Raw genomic sequence first — 17,256 nt, forward strand, 5'->3', positions numbered from 1 at the left:
CAGAACTCAGAGCACGATTGGTGAACCATTCAGTGTGATATCCAATCATCCCCTATGATCAGGGCCAGATTTAAGCCAAGGCCACATAGGCCATGGCCTAGGGCACTACAGGATCAAGGGCGGGTGGGCAGCAGGCTATACTAGGGGGAAGGGTCACCTGGCTATCTATACTGGAGGGAGGGGGGTCATCAGGCTATCTATGTGAAAGGGGGGTCACCTGGCTTCTTATACTAGAAGGAAGGGGAGAGGGGTCAACAAGATACCTATACTAGAGGGAAGGATGGGTCATCGGGCTGAACTGGAGGGGGGTGGGGGTGGTCATCTAGCTACCTATACTGAATAGAAGGGTCAATGGGCTACCTATACTGGAAGGAGGGGAAGGGTCACCTGGCTACCTATACTGGAGGGGGAGGGGGGGTCATCTGGCTACCTATACTGGAGGGGGGTCATCTGGCTACCTATGCTGAAGGGCTGACAGTGGCCTTGGCCGGAAAAGAGTACAAATCCGGCCATGCCCATGATCACTATGCTTAGCTAAGTTCAAAAAACTTCCCTTATCATTAGATGCAGGGTTGAACTGGGACACTAAGGGCCCACGAAGGAAGTTTCAGCCTGGGGCCCCCCTCCTCTCCGATCCCCTCTCCTCCTCCTCCCCCCCCCCCATTTTGGGCTCACATACACATGTACTCTACAAATTTTGCATGACTTTATGGTAGGGAATAGATTGTGATCACTTCTGAGGACAGTCTCCAATAGTAATATGTCCACATGCAAAAATAAATGGGTGTCACCACGCACTGGAACATCAGCGTAGTCATGATGAGTCATGGGCAGACTTTAAAAAAAAAACAGAACACAAAATAAGTAGCGGTGTTATTCACAGAGATTAGGTCTGACCAGATACATTTTAGATAAAATATTCAAGTAGTTACATGCCTCATGATAATTCTTCAAGTAATCAAATGGCAGCAGATTTTCCGACAAAATGCAATCAGATTGGCGGCAGATATCCCCCCATAAAATGCAATAATACCCCCACAAAAAGCAATCAGGTTGGCGGCAGATACCCCCACAAAATGCAATCAGGTTGGCGGCAGATACCCTCACAAAATGCAATCAGGTTGGCGGCAGATACCCCCACAAAATGCAATCAGGTTGGTGGAGATACCCCCACAAAATGCAATCAGGTTGGCGGCAGATACCCCCACAAAATGCAATCAGGTTGGCGGCAGATACACCCACAAAATGCAATCAGGTTGGCGGCAGATACCCCCACAAAATGCAATCAGGTTGGCGGCAGGTACCCCCACAAAATGCAATCAGGTTGGCGGCAGATACCCCCACAAAATGCAATCAGGTTGGCGGCAGATACCCCCACAAAATGCAATCAGGTTGGCGGCAGATACCCCCACAAAATGCAATCAGGTTGGCGGCAGATACCCCCACAAAATGCAATCAGGTTGGCGGCAGATACCCCCACAAAATGCAATCAGGTTGGCGGCAGATATCCCCACAAAATGCAATCAGGTTGGCGGCAGATACCCCCACAAAATGCAATCAGGTGGGCGGCAGATACTCCCACAAAATGCAATCAGGTTGGCGGCAGATACCCCCACAAAATGCAATCGGGTTTGGCGGAAGATACCCCCACAAAATGCAATCAGGTTGGCGGCAGATACCCCCACAAAATGCAATCAGGTTGGCGGCAGATACTCCCACAAAATGCAATCAGGTTGGCGGCAGATACTCCCACAAAATGCAATCAGGTTGGCGGCAGATACCCCCACAAAATGCAATCAGGTTGGCGACAGATACCCCCACAAAATGCAATCAGGTTGGCGGCAGAAACCCCCACAAAATGCAATCAGGTTGGCGGCAGATACCCCCACAAAATGCAATCAGGTTGGCGGCAGATACCCAATCAAAATGCAATCAGGTTGGCGGCAGATACCCCCACAAAATGCAATCAGGTTGGCGGCAGATACCCCCACAAAATGCAATCAGGGTGGCGGCAGATACTCCCACAAAATGCAATCAGGTTGGCGGCAGATACCCCCACAAAATGCAATCGGGTTGGCGGAAGATACCCCTACAAAATGCAATCGGGTTGGCGGCAGATACCCCCACAAAATGCAATCAGGTTTGGTGGAAGATACCCCCACAAAATGCAAACAGGTTGGCGGCAGATAGCCCCACAAAATGCAATCAAGTTGGTGGCAGATACCCCCACAAAATGCAATCAGGTTGGTGGCAGATACCCCCACAAAATGCAATCAGGTTTGTGGCAGATACCCCCACAAAATGAAATCAGGTTGGTGGCAGATACCCCCACAAAATGCAATCAGGTTGGTGGCAGATACCCCCACAAAATGCAATCAGGTTGGCGGCAGATACCCCCACAAAATGCAAGTTCCCCCCAGCTTGGAAGGGGGGGCAGCGGGCACAGATTGGCGGGGAAGCCTCCCCCCCTCACCTAGGCCCCCCCCCGTTAGGTAGGCAGCCGCAGGTCTCAGCCCCCCATGCGTGCCGCTGCTGGTCTGGCCTCCTGCACTGCACTGTCCAAACACGCTCTCACAGGAAGTACTGCGAGAGCGTGATTGGACAGTCAGTGCTGAAGCCCAGACCAGCCAGCAGCACGCAGAGCTATCGGTCTGACTCTCGGTCGGTAAGCTATTCCCCGCTGCTGCCGCTGGCAGGGCCGGCCCGCCCATGAGGCGGGGTGAGGCGGGTTCCTCAGGCGGCAGGAAGTGGAGGGGCGGCACCAGGCATTAAGAGGAAGTGCCTGCGCCTGGTTTTTGCCGCCTTTCCGGAGAGACTGGACTGGTCACTCACTGGAGTGTGCTACCTAACCTACCGGCTACCGCCGCCCGCTTGGCCACCCAGGGACGGCGCTTGCAGTAAGGCAAAGGGGGCAACTGCCCCCCCTAGGCCCCTGGCAGCCAAATGTCCGCGCAGCCTACCGCCCTGGCCCTGTGTCCGACTCCCACCAGGGTGAGCTGGTCTGCCTGCCTGGGTGCGGGTGCGTGGGGTGGCTGACTGTCTGTGTCTGTGTGCGGCGGCCGTGACGTCACCTGGCGGAGGGAGAGTCGGAGGGAGTGAATCGAATGATTCGAATCATATACATACCTCCTCTTCGGCTCCTCCAGGTTCGGTTCCAGCATATGTCTCCTCCAAGCGGTTCGGTTCCAGTGTCTAGTCTGGAACCGAATCGCTTGGAAGAGACAGACGCTGGAAGAACCAAACCATTTCGGTTCCAGCGTTGTCTGAGTCTTCTTCCAACTCCTCTCGGCTTATCTCCAGTGGTTTGGCTCCTGACTCTGCCTCCACGCAGCGTCACCGACGTAGCTGCACAGCGCTCCCAGGATCCTTGAGGAGACTGACGTCCTCCTGGTCACATGCTGCGGCGGGCCTGGAGGTAGTAACGTGCGCCTGACCCGGAGCCTGCCTCTGCCTGACACACTGACAGCTAATGGTAAGAGAAGACATCAGTGTGACAGGCAAATAGATGGATGTCATTCTTTGGAGGGGGAGGGGGGGTCTTAGGGCGAGGTTGGGGCAGGCTGCCTTTATGTTTTTGGGGGAGATGCTGCCTTGCAGCAGCTGCCACCCATATGTCTGGGGGGAACCTATCTGGAGAAGAGGGGGGCCACCCATATGTGTTTGGGGAGATGATGGCTGCCAGTGCCACGGTGCCACCCATGTTTTGGGGGGAAGAGGGGGCACCAATATGTTTGGGGCATGCTGGCTGCCACACATGTTTGGGGGGAAGAGGGGGGCCACCCATATGTTTGGGGCATCATGCTGGCTGCCACCCATATGTTTGGAGAGAAGAGGGGGGTCCCCCATATGTTTGGGGCATGCTGGCTACCACCCATATGTTTGGGGAGAAGAGGGGGGCCACCCATATGTTTGGGGCATTTTGGCTGCCACCCATATGTTTGGGGAGAAGAGGGGGGGCACCTATATGTTTGGGGCATGCTGGCTGCCACACATATGTCTGGGGGTAAGAGGGGGGCACCCATATAATGTCAGTGTCATCTAGGCGGCCCCTTGTTTTTTTTTTCCCCAGGGCCCCATTTCACCTAGAACTGGCCCTGTGGCCACCTCAAGTGCTGCAGTGAAGTCTCCCTGCCTGGCAGTGGCAGCACGCAGCACACCGAATCGGTGAGTGACCCTGGCCTGTGTGCACAATGACCCGGCGCCAGCCCTGCCACTTGCGTGATGTGCCGCCCACGCCCACCCACCATGCCGGACTTCCGAGTCTGAGGCGAGCTCTGCCGCTTACTAGGCCTCTGTGAGGCTGTCCTGGCTGCACCGCTGCGCTGCCTCCGCTCCGCCTGCAGAATCCGGGACGGAAGTGACTGGAGGAGTCACGCTGCCTGCCGCCCGCTGCCCACCATGATATTCACGGTCACTGAGTGCTGCCGTAACCGTGACAATGATGAGCCCGCCGTTGCCCCCCGGCTTTGCCCGGCAGCAAGAGATGGAGGAGCAAGCTCGCTGCCCTCTGCCCGCCGGCGCAAGATGGATGCTGGCTCGTGCCCGATGCCTGGCCTGCCCTCCGCCATCGTCGTTGCCGGACCCCACCATCCCCGGTGAGTCACTTTGCTGCGGCTGCTGCCCCAGGCTCTGGCTCTTCACGGTCGGGTCGGATTCCTTTTTTGTATTTTAATGTTATGTATGTAATGTAGTCAGACTGACTGGTGGAGGTGGTATATTTATTTGGAATGTGGTAGTGGTATGCAGGCCCAGTCCTGCATATACAGGCTGGGGTCCTGCATTGCAGGGGGGTATATATATATATATATATATAATCCTGTTGCTGGTAGTGTGGTATTGGTATGCAGGCCCAGCCCTGCATATACAGGCTGTTGCCCTGCATTGCAGGGAGGTATATATAACATCCTGTTGGCGTTGCTGGTAGTGTGGTATTGGTGTGCAGGCCCAGCCCTGCATATACAGGCTGGGGCACTGCATTGCAAGGGGGTATATATCATGTTGCTGGTAGTGTGGTATTGGTATATGCAGGCCCTGCATATACAGGCTGGGGCCCTGCATTGCAGGGGGTATATATCATCCTGTTGCTGTTATTTATTTTCTCTGTCTTATTGACTCATTGATTGACTGTGTGCTATAAGGGGGTTGGGTCTGGGACATGCAGGAGGGTGGCAGCCACTTTGCAGACAAGTTCACAACAGCACCATACAACCTAGGCCTAGCTATATTGCCAGTGCAGTGACTGACTGAAGCCCTAGTGGCTTGGGCCTAAGGTAAGGCGGTAGAAAGCATGGGCTGTGTGCTGTGCTCCAAGTATTCACATCTCTCTCATGCTTGCTGAATACACGCGGTGCGTTCCCGCACTTTATTTCCCGCTCGATTCCCGTCAATTCGTTTTTTTCCAACATGTCTGATTTGCATTTCGATGGATCGTTAGGTCGATTCGCATGTAAAGTATGCCAAATCGACCTAACGATCCATGGAAATGCGAATCGGACATGTTGGAAATAAACTAATCGACCGAAGTGGTCTTCTTTAATTCTTTAGGACGGGGGGCGGGGTGGTGGCCGGGGTGGGGGCGCCTTCACAATCTTTGCCTCAGGCAGCAGAAAGTCCAGGACCGGCCCTGGCCGCTGGCTACAATTTTGGAGGGAGGGGAAGCGCGGAAGGGGGGGCCCTAGGTGAAGGAGGGGGGAGGCTTCCCCCCTCCACGCCACTCTGTGCCCACTTTCCCCCCTTCCTGCGCTTAGCCCCCCTCCTTTTCAGCATTCCCAGAAACAAGTAGGATCGGCACCGCTCTTGTAAATAGTATCAAAGCTCTTTTATTGTATCAAAAAGGCATAGCAATATGTATAGCAATATTTCTATGCCTTTTTTGATACAATGAAAGAGCTTTGATACTATTTACAAGAGCGGTGCCGGTCCTACTTGTTTCTGGGATTGCTGCAGGTCTATTTGGGCACTGAGACCTTGACCAGGGCACACTCAAAGATTACTACTACTTGTGGTGCTCCTCCTGTACATTGTTTGATCTCCTTTTCAGCATTGGGGCCCCCAGGAGGCGGGGCGGCCGGGGCCCACCGATGGGACCATCGGCACTTTGGCGGCTCAGTACGAGCCTGATTAGATGTAAAGGTGCTGTGAAACAGATTAGTCCAGATTCATATCCATATGAAGGCTGGGTTCACATTGTGCACGTTGCATAATGCAGGTGTTATAATGAGTGTGAACCTCAATAGAGATGGGACATAGATGTTAATACAAAACCTGTATGCAGCAAGTTAGAATAATATGATCTGCTGCAATGCAGTACTGTTAAAAAAGGCCAATAGAATTGCATGGGCAGTGAGTTGACATGCAGATTTACTCTGCAACACAACTAAACACAGTGAACTAGCCCGAATTCTTTCTAACTTCCAACAAGTGGGAACTGTCTTTAATCAGCAAATCTGTGATAGCGTTTCACTGAGGTTTCTTGAAATATCCTGGTTATTACTCTGAGGTCATATCTCAGTTCTAAGTGGAGATGACCATTGAACTATTTTTTTTTCTGTTTTATGTGTTTAATATATGAGAGAAACAAAAAAAGAGAATAAAGACAAAAGAATATCTCAATTCTAAGTGGAGATGACCATTGAAATATTTTTTTTTCTGTTCTATGTGTTTAATATATGAGAGAAACAAAAAAAGGGAATAAAGACAAAAGAAGTAAAGATTAAATAGGAAATTTAAAAAAACATTTCTACAAAATAATTGATTTGGATCCAATTTAGCTTTTTTTTTTTTAAATTGGATTTTTGGGGACATCCATCTTGGTAAGCCTTTTGTAAGTTATTTATAAAGCTCCCGATCATGGCAATGTCACATTGCTTGGAATTTCAGGGGCTCCAGTGGAAATACGTCCCAACTGAAATAATTTAGAAAACACATGATTTTTCCATACATGTTAATTCTTGGTGGGAATACACTTTTTAAATGTGGTGGGCCTTACGGTGGGATCTGTAAGCTTACTTTAATAATAAGGGAGCTTCCAGATATCCCAACAACAAACATAAATAAGTGTAGAGGTCATTTTAGACCCTTACCTGTTCACAAAGTGTTAAAAGCTTAAAAAAAAAAAGTTATCAACAACATGGAAAAACAACCTTCAATGAAAATCACACAAAGATATACATTGTGCATGCCATGTTTAACTACTTCATGCCATGGGCTGAAGGGTATAAATGCGCGTGCATGTGTGCTCCCGTGCCTCTATGTAAAACAGGCTTTTAGATTTCACCTGTTTTAATTTTACACTCACTGTCTGGGTAGACAGGTAGGTGGTCAAGAGGACCTTATCCTTCAAAAATGAAAGAGGGTATCATGCAAAATGGTGAGACTTTGACTCCTCCCCATTAACATTCCTGCTAATGTTGATAGCCATGTGGTCTGGTACAAGAAGAGGGACTTCATTATCACTTTTGCCTGACCACCCAAGCTGCATAATAATGTTTTTTCCTTCCTACTGCTTTAATTGTAAAGCACTATCTCACTCCAGAAGATCTCTGGGTGATGGCATCAAGTAAAAAAACTTTAAATAAAATTAAAGCAAATGGTGTGGGGTCCTCCATAAAAGTTAATCCAGGCCCTTATCTAGGCAAGCAGTTTGGTTGGTCAGGGGAAGGAAGGCAACGAGGATACTGCCCTACTTCCTCTACCAGATCGAAACACATGACTTTCACGCTAGGGAGTACCATAATTTTCCATTGCACTGCACAGTCTACCTACATAGTTTGTGCACAAGTAAAAAGCAATATACATAGATATCGCATGGTGTGACAACATCCCGTAATATGAATACAAATTATTTTCAACAAATTAAAATACATGTAGCCAGGGTAAAAAAGTTATATACTTATCTATCAGAATCAGAATCAGTTTTAGTTTTTATTTCGCCAAGTACAGCAAGAGCTGTAATCGGAATTATTTGTGGTACACATGGCATAGGCAGTGTAAAGACAGACAGAGAAAGACAGATACAAAACGCATACAATATACAAATACAAAAATAGGAATGCAGTGGTCAAGGACCGTTCTGGCCATATCACTGCTGTGCAGGGCAGTCAGGTAATAATAAGGTGCACTAAAAACGTCCACAGTCTCTTTCTGGATAAAGAACCAGGGCAGGCAGAGGCAGGAGTCGGCTGACCGACCCGGCAGTTAGAGATTCAGGCCGGGCCGGGGAAGGTTAGAGTTCAGTAGACGAACAGCCTGGGGGAAGAAGGTGTTTTTCCGCCTAGTAGTTTTGGATGGTAAAGTCCTGTAGCGGCGGCCCAATGGGAGGAGCCTGAAGTAGTGGCTGCCTGGGTGGGAGGGGTCGCGGGAGATCATGGTTGCCCTCTTTCTCATCCTAGAAGAGTGGAGGAGATCAAGAGGAGGAAGAGGAGAGCCGATGATCTTCTCTGCGTCAGTTATGACTCTCTGCAGCTTGTGTTTGTCGCTTGCCGCTGCGCCTGCATACCAGACAATTACAGAGGAGCAGAGGATAGATTCTGTGGTGGCGGTATAGAAGCTGGTCAGCAGCTCCCTGGGCATGCCAAATCTCTTCAGTTGGCGCAGGAAGAACAACCGCTGCTGGGATTTCTTCTGAATTTTGGTGGTGTTAAGCCCCCATTTCAGGTTGTTAGTGAGAGTCGTGCCGAGGAACCGAACCGATGATACCTTAGAGACTTCTGTCCCTCCAATGAGGACAGGTGGGAGGGGGGGAGGGTTTCTCCTGAAGTCAACGACTAGTTCAACAGTCTTTGCTGTGTTGAGGACCAGGTTGTTGTCGCTGCACCATTTGCATATTCTCTCGACTTCACTGCGGTACTCGTGCTCCCCGTTGCTACCAATAAGGCCGATGATGGTGGTGTCGTCTGCAAACTTGATGACCTTCACAGAGTCAGCGGATGAGATGCAGTTGTTGGTATAGAGGGAGAACAGCAGAGGTGACAAAACACAGCCTTGTGGGGCCCCTGTATTTGTGGTCCGGACGCTGGAGTAGTAGTTGCCAAGCTTCACCTGTTGCGTTCTGTTTGTCAGGAAGTCCTTGATCCAAGCTCGGAGAGAAGGATCAATTCCGAGCTGCGTCGGATTGGTGATCAGGATGTCTGGGCAGATCGTGTTGAACGCTGAGCTAAAGTCTAGGAACAGGATCCTAGCATAGGAGGCGGGGCTGTCCAGGTGCTCAGTGATGTGAGCCATGCTAACATTGATGGCGTCCTCCACGGATCGGTTAGTCCTATAAGCAAATTGGAGTGGGTCTAAAAGGGAGTCCGTGGACCCAGGGCCGGCCCGCCCATGAGGCGGGGTGAGGCGGGTTCCTCAGGCGGCAGGAAGTGGAGGGGCGGCACCAGGCATTAAGAGGAAGTGCCTGCGCCTGGTTTTTGCCGCCTTTCCGGAGAGACTGGACTGGTCACTCACTGGAGTGTGCTACCTAACCTACCGGCTACCGCCGCCCGCTTGGCCACCCAGGGACGGCGCTTGCAGTAAGGCAAAGGGGGCAACTGCCCCCCCTAGGCCCCTGGCAGCCAAATGTCCGCGCAGCCTACCGCCCTGGCCCTGTGTCCGACTCCCACCAGGGTGAGCTGGTCTGCCTGCCTGGGTGCGGGTGCGTGGGGTGGCTGACTGTCTGTGTCTGTGTGCGGCGGCCGTGACGTCACCTGGCGGAGGGAGAGTCGGAGGGAGTGAATCGAATGATTCGAATCATATACATACCTCCTCTTCGGCTCCTCCAGGTTCGGTTCCAGCATATGTCTCCTCCAAGCGGTTCGGTTCCAGTGTCTAGTCTGGAACCGAATCGCTTGGAAGAGACAGACGCTGGAAGAACCAAACCATTTCGGTTCCAGCGTTGTCTGAGTCTTCTTCCAACTCCTCTCGGCTTATCTCCAGTGGTTTGGCTCCTGACTCTGCCTCCACGCAGCGTCACCGACGTAGCTGCACAGCGCTCCCAGGATCCTTGAGGAGACTGACGTCCTCCTGGTCACATGCTGCGGCGGGCCTGGAGGTAGTAACGTGCGCCTGACCCGGAGCCTGCCTCTGCCTGACACACTGACAGCTAATGGTAAGAGAAGACATCAGTGTGACAGGCAAATAGATGGATGTCATTCTTTGGAGGGGGAGGGGGGGTCTTAGGGCGAGGTTGGGGCAGGCTGCCTTTATGTTTTTGGGGGAGATGCTGCCTTGCAGCAGCTGCCACCCATATGTCTGGGGGGAACCTATCTGGAGAAGAGGGGGGCCACCCATATGTGTTTGGGGAGATGATGGCTGCCAGTGCCACGGTGCCACCCATGTTTTGGGGGGAAGAGGGGGCACCAATATGTTTGGGGCATGCTGGCTGCCACACATGTTTGGGGGGAAGAGGGGGGCCACCCATATGTTTGGGGCATCATGCTGGCTGCCACCCATATGTTTGGAGAGAAGAGGGGGGTCCCCCATATGTTTGGGGCATGCTGGCTACCACCCATATGTTTGGGGAGAAGAGGGGGGCCACCCATATGTTTGGGGCATTTTGGCTGCCACCCATATGTTTGGGGAGAAGAGGGGGGGCACCTATATGTTTGGGGCATGCTGGCTGCCACACATATGTCTGGGGGTAAGAGGGGGGCACCCATATAATGTCAGTGTCATCTAGGCGGCCCCTTGTTTTTTTTTTCCCCAGGGCCCCATTTCACCTAGAACTGGCCCTGTGGCCACCTCAAGTGCTGCAGTGAAGTCTCCCTGCCTGGCAGTGGCAGCACGCAGCACACCGAATCGGTGAGTGACCCTGGCCTGTGTGCACAATGACCCGGCGCCAGCCCTGCCACTTGCGTGATGTGCCGCCCACGCCCACCCACCATGCCGGACTTCCGAGTCTGAGGCGAGCTCTGCCGCTTACTAGGCCTCTGTGAGGCTGTCCTGGCTGCACCGCTGCGCTGCCTCCGCTCCGCCTGCAGAATCCGGGACGGAAGTGACTGGAGGAGTCACGCTGCCTGCCGCCCGCTGCCCACCATGATATTCACGGTCACTGAGTGCTGCCGTAACCGTGACAATGATGAGCCCGCCGTTGCCCCCCGGCTTTGCCCGGCAGCAAGAGATGGAGGAGCAAGCTCGCTGCCCTCTGCCCGCCGGCGCAAGATGGATGCTGGCTCGTGCCCGATGCCTGGCCTGCCCTCCGCCATCGTCGTTGCCGGACCCCACCATCCCCGGTGAGTCACTTTGCTGCGGCTGCTGCCCCAGGCTCTGGCTCTTCACGGTCGGGTCGGATTCCTTTTTTGTATTTTAATGTTATGTATGTAATGTAGTCAGACTGACTGGTGGAGGTGGTATATTTATTTGGAATGTGGTAGTGGTATGCAGGCCCAGTCCTGCATATACAGGCTGGGGTCCTGCATTGCAGGGGGGTATATATATATATATATAATCCTGTTGCTGGTAGTGTGGTATTGGTATGCAGGCCCAGCCCTGCATATACAGGCTGTTGCCCTGCATTGCAGGGAGGTATATATAACATCCTGTTGGCGTTGCTGGTAGTGTGGTATTGGTGTGCAGGCCCAGCCCTGCATATACAGGCTGGGGCACTGCATTGCAAGGGGGTATATATCATGTTGCTGGTAGTGTGGTATTGGTATATGCAGGCCCTGCATATACAGGCTGGGGCCCTGCATTGCAGGGGGTATATATCATCCTGTTGCTGTTATTTATTTTCTCTGTCTTATTGACTCATTGATTGACTGTGTGCTATAAGGGGGTTGGGTCTGGGACATGCAGGAGGGTGGCAGCCACTTTGCAGACAAGTTCACAACAGCACCATACAACCTAGGCCTAGCTATATTGCCAGTGCAGTGACTGACTGAAGCCCTAGTGGCTTGGGCCTAAGGTAAGGCGGTAGAAAGCATGGGCTGTGTGCTGTGCTCCAAGTATTCACATCTCTCTCATGCTTGCTGAATACACGCGGTGCGTTCCCGCACTTTATTTCCCGCTCGATTCCCGTCAATTCGTTTTTTTCCAACATGTCTGATTTGCATTTCGATGGATCGTTAGGTCGATTCGCATGTAAAGTATGCCAAATCGACCTAACGATCCATGGAAATGCGAATCGGACATGTTGGAAATAAACTAATCGACCGAAGTGGTCTTCTTTAATTCTTTAGGACGGGGGGCGGGGTGGTGGCCGGGGTGGGGGCGCCTTCACAATCTTTGCCTCAGGCAGCAGAAAGTCCAGGACCGGCCCTGCGTGGACCTCTTCAGGTGGGCAAGGACCAGCCGCTCGAGGAGCTTCATGATATTTGAGGTTAGGGCCACTGGTCGGAAGTTATTTAGCTCAGTACTGCCTGTTTTCTTTGGGACCGGTACAATTTTAGACCTCTTAAAACAGGAGGGGACTGTACCACCAGATAATGACTGCTTAAATAAGGAGGTGAGCACAGGGGCTAGCTGATCGGCACAGGTACGCAAGCAGATGGACGACACACCGTCAGGGCCGGAAGATTTCCTGGGGTTCAGCTTGCGGAGGTGCCGGAGTACCTCTGATTCCTGAACAGCACCCGGTGCCAGGGCGACAAGTTCACCCGAGGGGGGGGTCGGAGATGTTTGGCTTGCGGGCTGGTTGGGAGGTTTCTCGAACCTGCAGTAGAACTCGTTGAGCTCCTCCACCAGTCGGGGGCTAGGGGTCACCGTTTGGGGAGCCGGTTTGAAGTTCGTGGCTGCTCTCAGGCCCTTCCATACCTCCCGTGTGTTGGTCGACTGGAGGCAGAGCCCCAGCTTTTCGGCGTAGGCCCTTTTTGCCAGACGCAGTTCTCTTTTCAGGGCGTGCCTGACCTCTCTGAATTCCTCTGAAGAGCCCGACCTGTGCGCTTCCTGTTTGCGTTTCCGAAGCCGGCGGAGCCTGTCGTTGAACCAGGGCTTGTCGTTGGGATAGACTCTGAAAGACTTCGACGGAATACACGCTTCTTCGCAGAAGCTAATGTAGGAGGTGACATTCTCGGCCCATTCGTCAAGGGTGGGTGCCTCCAGGGCCGACCAGTCGGTGGTTTCAAAGCAAGCTTGGAGCTCCAGTTTGGCGTCCTCTGTCCATTTCTTTGAGGTTTTGACGATGGGCTTTGAGGTCTCCAGGAGCCTCCTGTAGGTGGGGATCAGGTGTATCGTGTTGTGGTCAGAGTTCCCAAGGGGGGCTCCTTGGATGGCCTTGTAAGCACACTTTTGGACCGTATAGCAGTGGTCCAGGATGTTACAGTTCCTGGTAGGACAGGTGATGTGCTGCCGGTAGCGGGGCAACACATGCCGAAGGTTCGCCTTATTGAAGTCGCCCAAGATGATGAACAGGGCCTCCGGATGGGCAGTTTCCCAGCACGAGATGCAGTCACTGAGTACCTGCAGGGCAGTCTTGGAGCATGCGTCGGGAGGGATGTAGACCCCCACGAGGACAAGGGAAGAGAACTCCCTAGGGGAGTACCGAGGCCTGCAGTTTATAGCAAAGATCTCAACATCAGGAGTGCAGGCCTTGTGGAGAGTGGTGGTGTCGGAGCACCAGGAGGAGTTTATGTAAAAGCATACACCACCTCCTCTCGTTTTCCCAGAGAGGGCTGCGTCACGGTCTGCTCTTAGGAGGTCCTAGCCTGGTACATGCAGAGAGTTATCGGGGATGCTGTCGCACAGCCAGGTTTCGGTGAAACAGAGAACAGGGGTATACTTGCTGATCTGGGGTTTGCTACCGAGTAGGAGGAGCAGCTCATCCAGTTTGTTGGGGAGTGAGCAGACGTTAGCTAGTAGGATGGCAGGGACAGGTGAGCGTAGGCCTTTCCTTTTGAGTCGGACCTGAGCACCCGCCCTCCTTCCTCTGTGGCGGCGTTTGTTTGTGGCTGGCTTGGTGGAGAGATACTTGATGTGAGCGGTGACAGTGTTCCACAGGGGGGAGCCCGGTGAAAGGTTGGGACCATCCGGGGGTTCCCATTTAAGAAGGGCCTCTCTAGAGAGTGTGGCAGTCCGTACTCCGGCCATGGCACAAAATACCACAGTAGGTAGACAGATAGATGGCAAGGGGCAGGCAGCACGTCTCAGTTAGGGACACAATAGATGGGCTGGAGCAGGCGGCACAGTGTGTGGTACAATGGATGGTGCGGTGAACGCAGCACAGTAGTGGACAGTCTCAGGCCCAAAAACAGATGGTATGGGGCAGGCAGCAAAACACAGACCAGGGCACAGCTAGATGATATGGAGCAGGCAGCCCCCCACAGTCGATGGCACGGATAGGGTGGTGTGGAGCAGGCTAGATGGTATGGAGCAACGACCCAGGTGGATGGATGGAGTGTAGCAGGCAGCACGGCACAGTCAAAGGCAGATGGATGGCATAGAGCAGGAGGCACAGCACAGGCAGAGGAAGGTGTGAAGCAGGCACAGCACAGGCAAGGCAAGGCACAGGAGATGGTATGCAGCAGGCACAGCACAGCAAACAGCGGAGGATCCCCAGTAGGAGGTGGGGAGATGGAACTGCAGAACTCACCAGGATGACACCGGTTGGTGGGGTGCAGGCAGGGCAGAGCGGAGTCCTCATCAGCAGTGGCGGGGAGCACTCAGGGTGAGGTGCAGCCCGGAGGGCCAGGTTGGTGGGATGCAGGCCGGGCAGAGCAGAGTCCTCCTTCAGCAGACTGGGACCACGTGGATGCCGGCCTCAGGGCGAGGTGCAGGCCGGAGGGCCAGGTTGGTGGGATGCAGGCCGGGCAGAGCAGAGTCCTCCTCAGCAGACTGGGACCGCGTGGATGCAGGCCTCAGGGCGATGCCAATGTATCCCTATGGATACATTCACACTGCAGCGTTTGTGATTTCGATCAATCGCAAACGTGGTGCATGCAACATCCTTGGGGCGATTGTGCTGTGATTCTCGTTCTAATGAATGGGAATCACAAATACAAATGGAGCTGAATCGCAAGATTTGCCCACCAAATCGCAATCGCTGAACGAACGCAATCGCGGGGCAAGTGATGGGCAAGTGCCGAGTGTGAACTAGCCCTAAGACAAAGGAGAAATGACACGCAATATGCAGCAGAGAAATCACAATATACATCACTGTAAGCAGATACAGTATACAAAGGTCAATAGCAGTGACTAAAAACTCTAAAGGCCCATACACACGTCGGATTTTAGCGAACGACCTGTCGTTTGAACGTTCCGTCGTTCCGACGTTTCCGCGTCAAATCCGACGTGTGTACAAACTATTGTTCGGGTGATAAGACTGGCTACCAGCCATCCGCCCGGCGGATCGTTGGTAGTCAGTCTTATCACCCTAACGACAGTCTGTACACACGTCGGATTTGACGCGGAAACCTCCGAACGACGGAACGTTCAAACGACGGGTCATTCGCTAAAATCCGACGTGTGTATGGGCCTTAAGGCGCGAGGGTCAAGGATGTGAAGAGAGTTCAAGAGGTTGACAGCTGAGGTGAAAAATCTGTTCCCATGCCTTGCGGTCCTGGTGGATATGGACCAAATAATTCAAAGCTAATTGTTATAACAACCTTCTATTTCTGTTATAAAATGTGCTGTATTAAAGCATTTTTATTTTTTTTCCTTTTTTTCATTACAGATGAACGAAAACGCAGTTATGCATTTTTAGTTCTTTTTTTACCTTTGATGCTACTATTATTTTTCCTGATAACCTATTATCTCGCTAAAGTGAGGAAAAAACAAAATACAGGTAATTTTTTCTATACATATATACATTCATTGTTCATACAACAAGTAATGCCAATGGTATCTAGGAAGCAACTTTAGTGAGGAAATGTATGCATTCTGTTCCTGGCTGCGGTGAGGTTCATTTCACATACAGCATAAAAACTAATAAGGGGGGTCAGTGGCATGTTCAGTATTCCTGTACACTTCAGATTTCCCGCTGAAATAATCAGGAGAAATAGTATGTTTATAATTTTGCAAAACTTACAAATAGATTAATTGAAATCAATTAAATTTCAAAATAATAATTAAGTATTTAGGCATAAACTTGAGCGAAATTAACACATTATGATAAACTAATGTAAAACAGTGGCATAGGGATCACCATGGCAGCCATAGTGGGGCCCACAGGCAATGGCTGGTGGCAGTAATGGGGTTCTCTCTGGGCCCCCTGAGGTGCAAAGTAATGAGAGCAGAGCAAAGGACAGAAGTTATCTATATTTGGGGCTACCTAACACTGGGGGCCCTCTGGTTACCTAGCAATACTGGGAGCCCCTCCCCTAGTACTGGAAGCCCCTCTGACTACCCATTCTGGAGAGCTACTTAATATTGTAACCCATGTGGCTACCTTTACTGGGGGGCTATCTATTGCTGGAGGATCCTCTGACTTCCCAAACTGGGGGCTACCTAACACTGCGGGTCCTCTGGCTACCAATACTGGGAGCCCCTCCCCCAGTACTGGAAGCCCCACTGACTACCCATTTTGGGGAGCTACCTAATATCGTAACCCATCTGGCTATCTTTACTGGGGGGCTATCTATTGCTGGAGGCTCCCCTGACTTTTCATACTGTGGGCTACCTAATACTGGGTGTATCTCTGGCAACCTTTAGTGGGGAGCAGCTCTGGCTAGTTATATTGGGAGACTGAGTTACCTAATACCAGTACTGGGCTACCAATACCGGAGGATTGCCTTATTCTGGGGAACCTCAGGCTGCCTAAAACTGGTGTGTGCGGGGGGGGGGGGAGGTAAGGGGGAGGCAACTGAAATTTTGCTATGGGGCCCTATGGTTTCTAGCTATGCCCCTGATGTAAAAGTTATTTTTTGATTACTCGCATTGCTCACATTTTACATGATTTGGCTGAAGTTACACCTTCCTGCTGACTAAAGCTGACCATACACTATTCAATCACCACTCGATGTTGTTTTTCATAAATATTATATTACAATCGATGTTAAAGGGACACTTAAGCCAGGAATAAAAAATCAGTTTTACTTGCCTGGGGCTTCTACCAGCCCCCTGCAGCCGCCCCATGCCCTCGCAGTCACTCATGGAGCCTAGCTAGTTTCTTTTTCGCTGACAGGCCCTACAGGCCTGGCCACGCGTATTTTTCTTTGCGTTCCCGTCCGCAATAGCGTCTGTGCAGGACGCTATTGAGGGCAGGAACATGAAGACGGATACGTGTGGCCACGCCTGTCAGGGCCTGTCAGTGAAAAGCTGGCGGCGGGGGACTGGAGGCTCTGTGAGTGACTGCGAGGGCACAGAACGGCTGCAGGGAGCTGGTAGAAGTGCAAGGCAAGTAAAACTGATTTT

General features: G+C 52.0%; 1 protein-coding gene across 2 annotated transcripts in view; it reads left to right on the forward strand.

Annotated features, from left to right (window-relative positions):
- Window positions 1–17,256, forward strand: part of LOC137531734 (SLAM family member 5-like) — a 135,346-nt gene that overhangs the window by 99,107 nt on the left and 18,983 nt on the right. For both annotated transcript variants that reach the window (XR_011023725.1, XM_068251696.1), the window contains exon 4: window positions 15,578–15,688. Coding sequence is in view for 1 of the 2 variants with exons in the window: in XM_068251696.1 (XP_068107797.1) it covers window positions 15,578–15,688 (111 nt within the window). In the remaining variant the exon portion in view is untranslated. The remainder of the gene's footprint in view (window positions 1–15,577; window positions 15,689–17,256) is intronic.

The sequence above is a fragment of the Hyperolius riggenbachi genome, chromosome 9, assembly GCF_040937935.1.
Source record: "Hyperolius riggenbachi isolate aHypRig1 chromosome 9, aHypRig1.pri, whole genome shotgun sequence".
NCBI lineage: Eukaryota > Metazoa > Chordata > Amphibia > Anura > Hyperoliidae > Hyperolius > Hyperolius riggenbachi.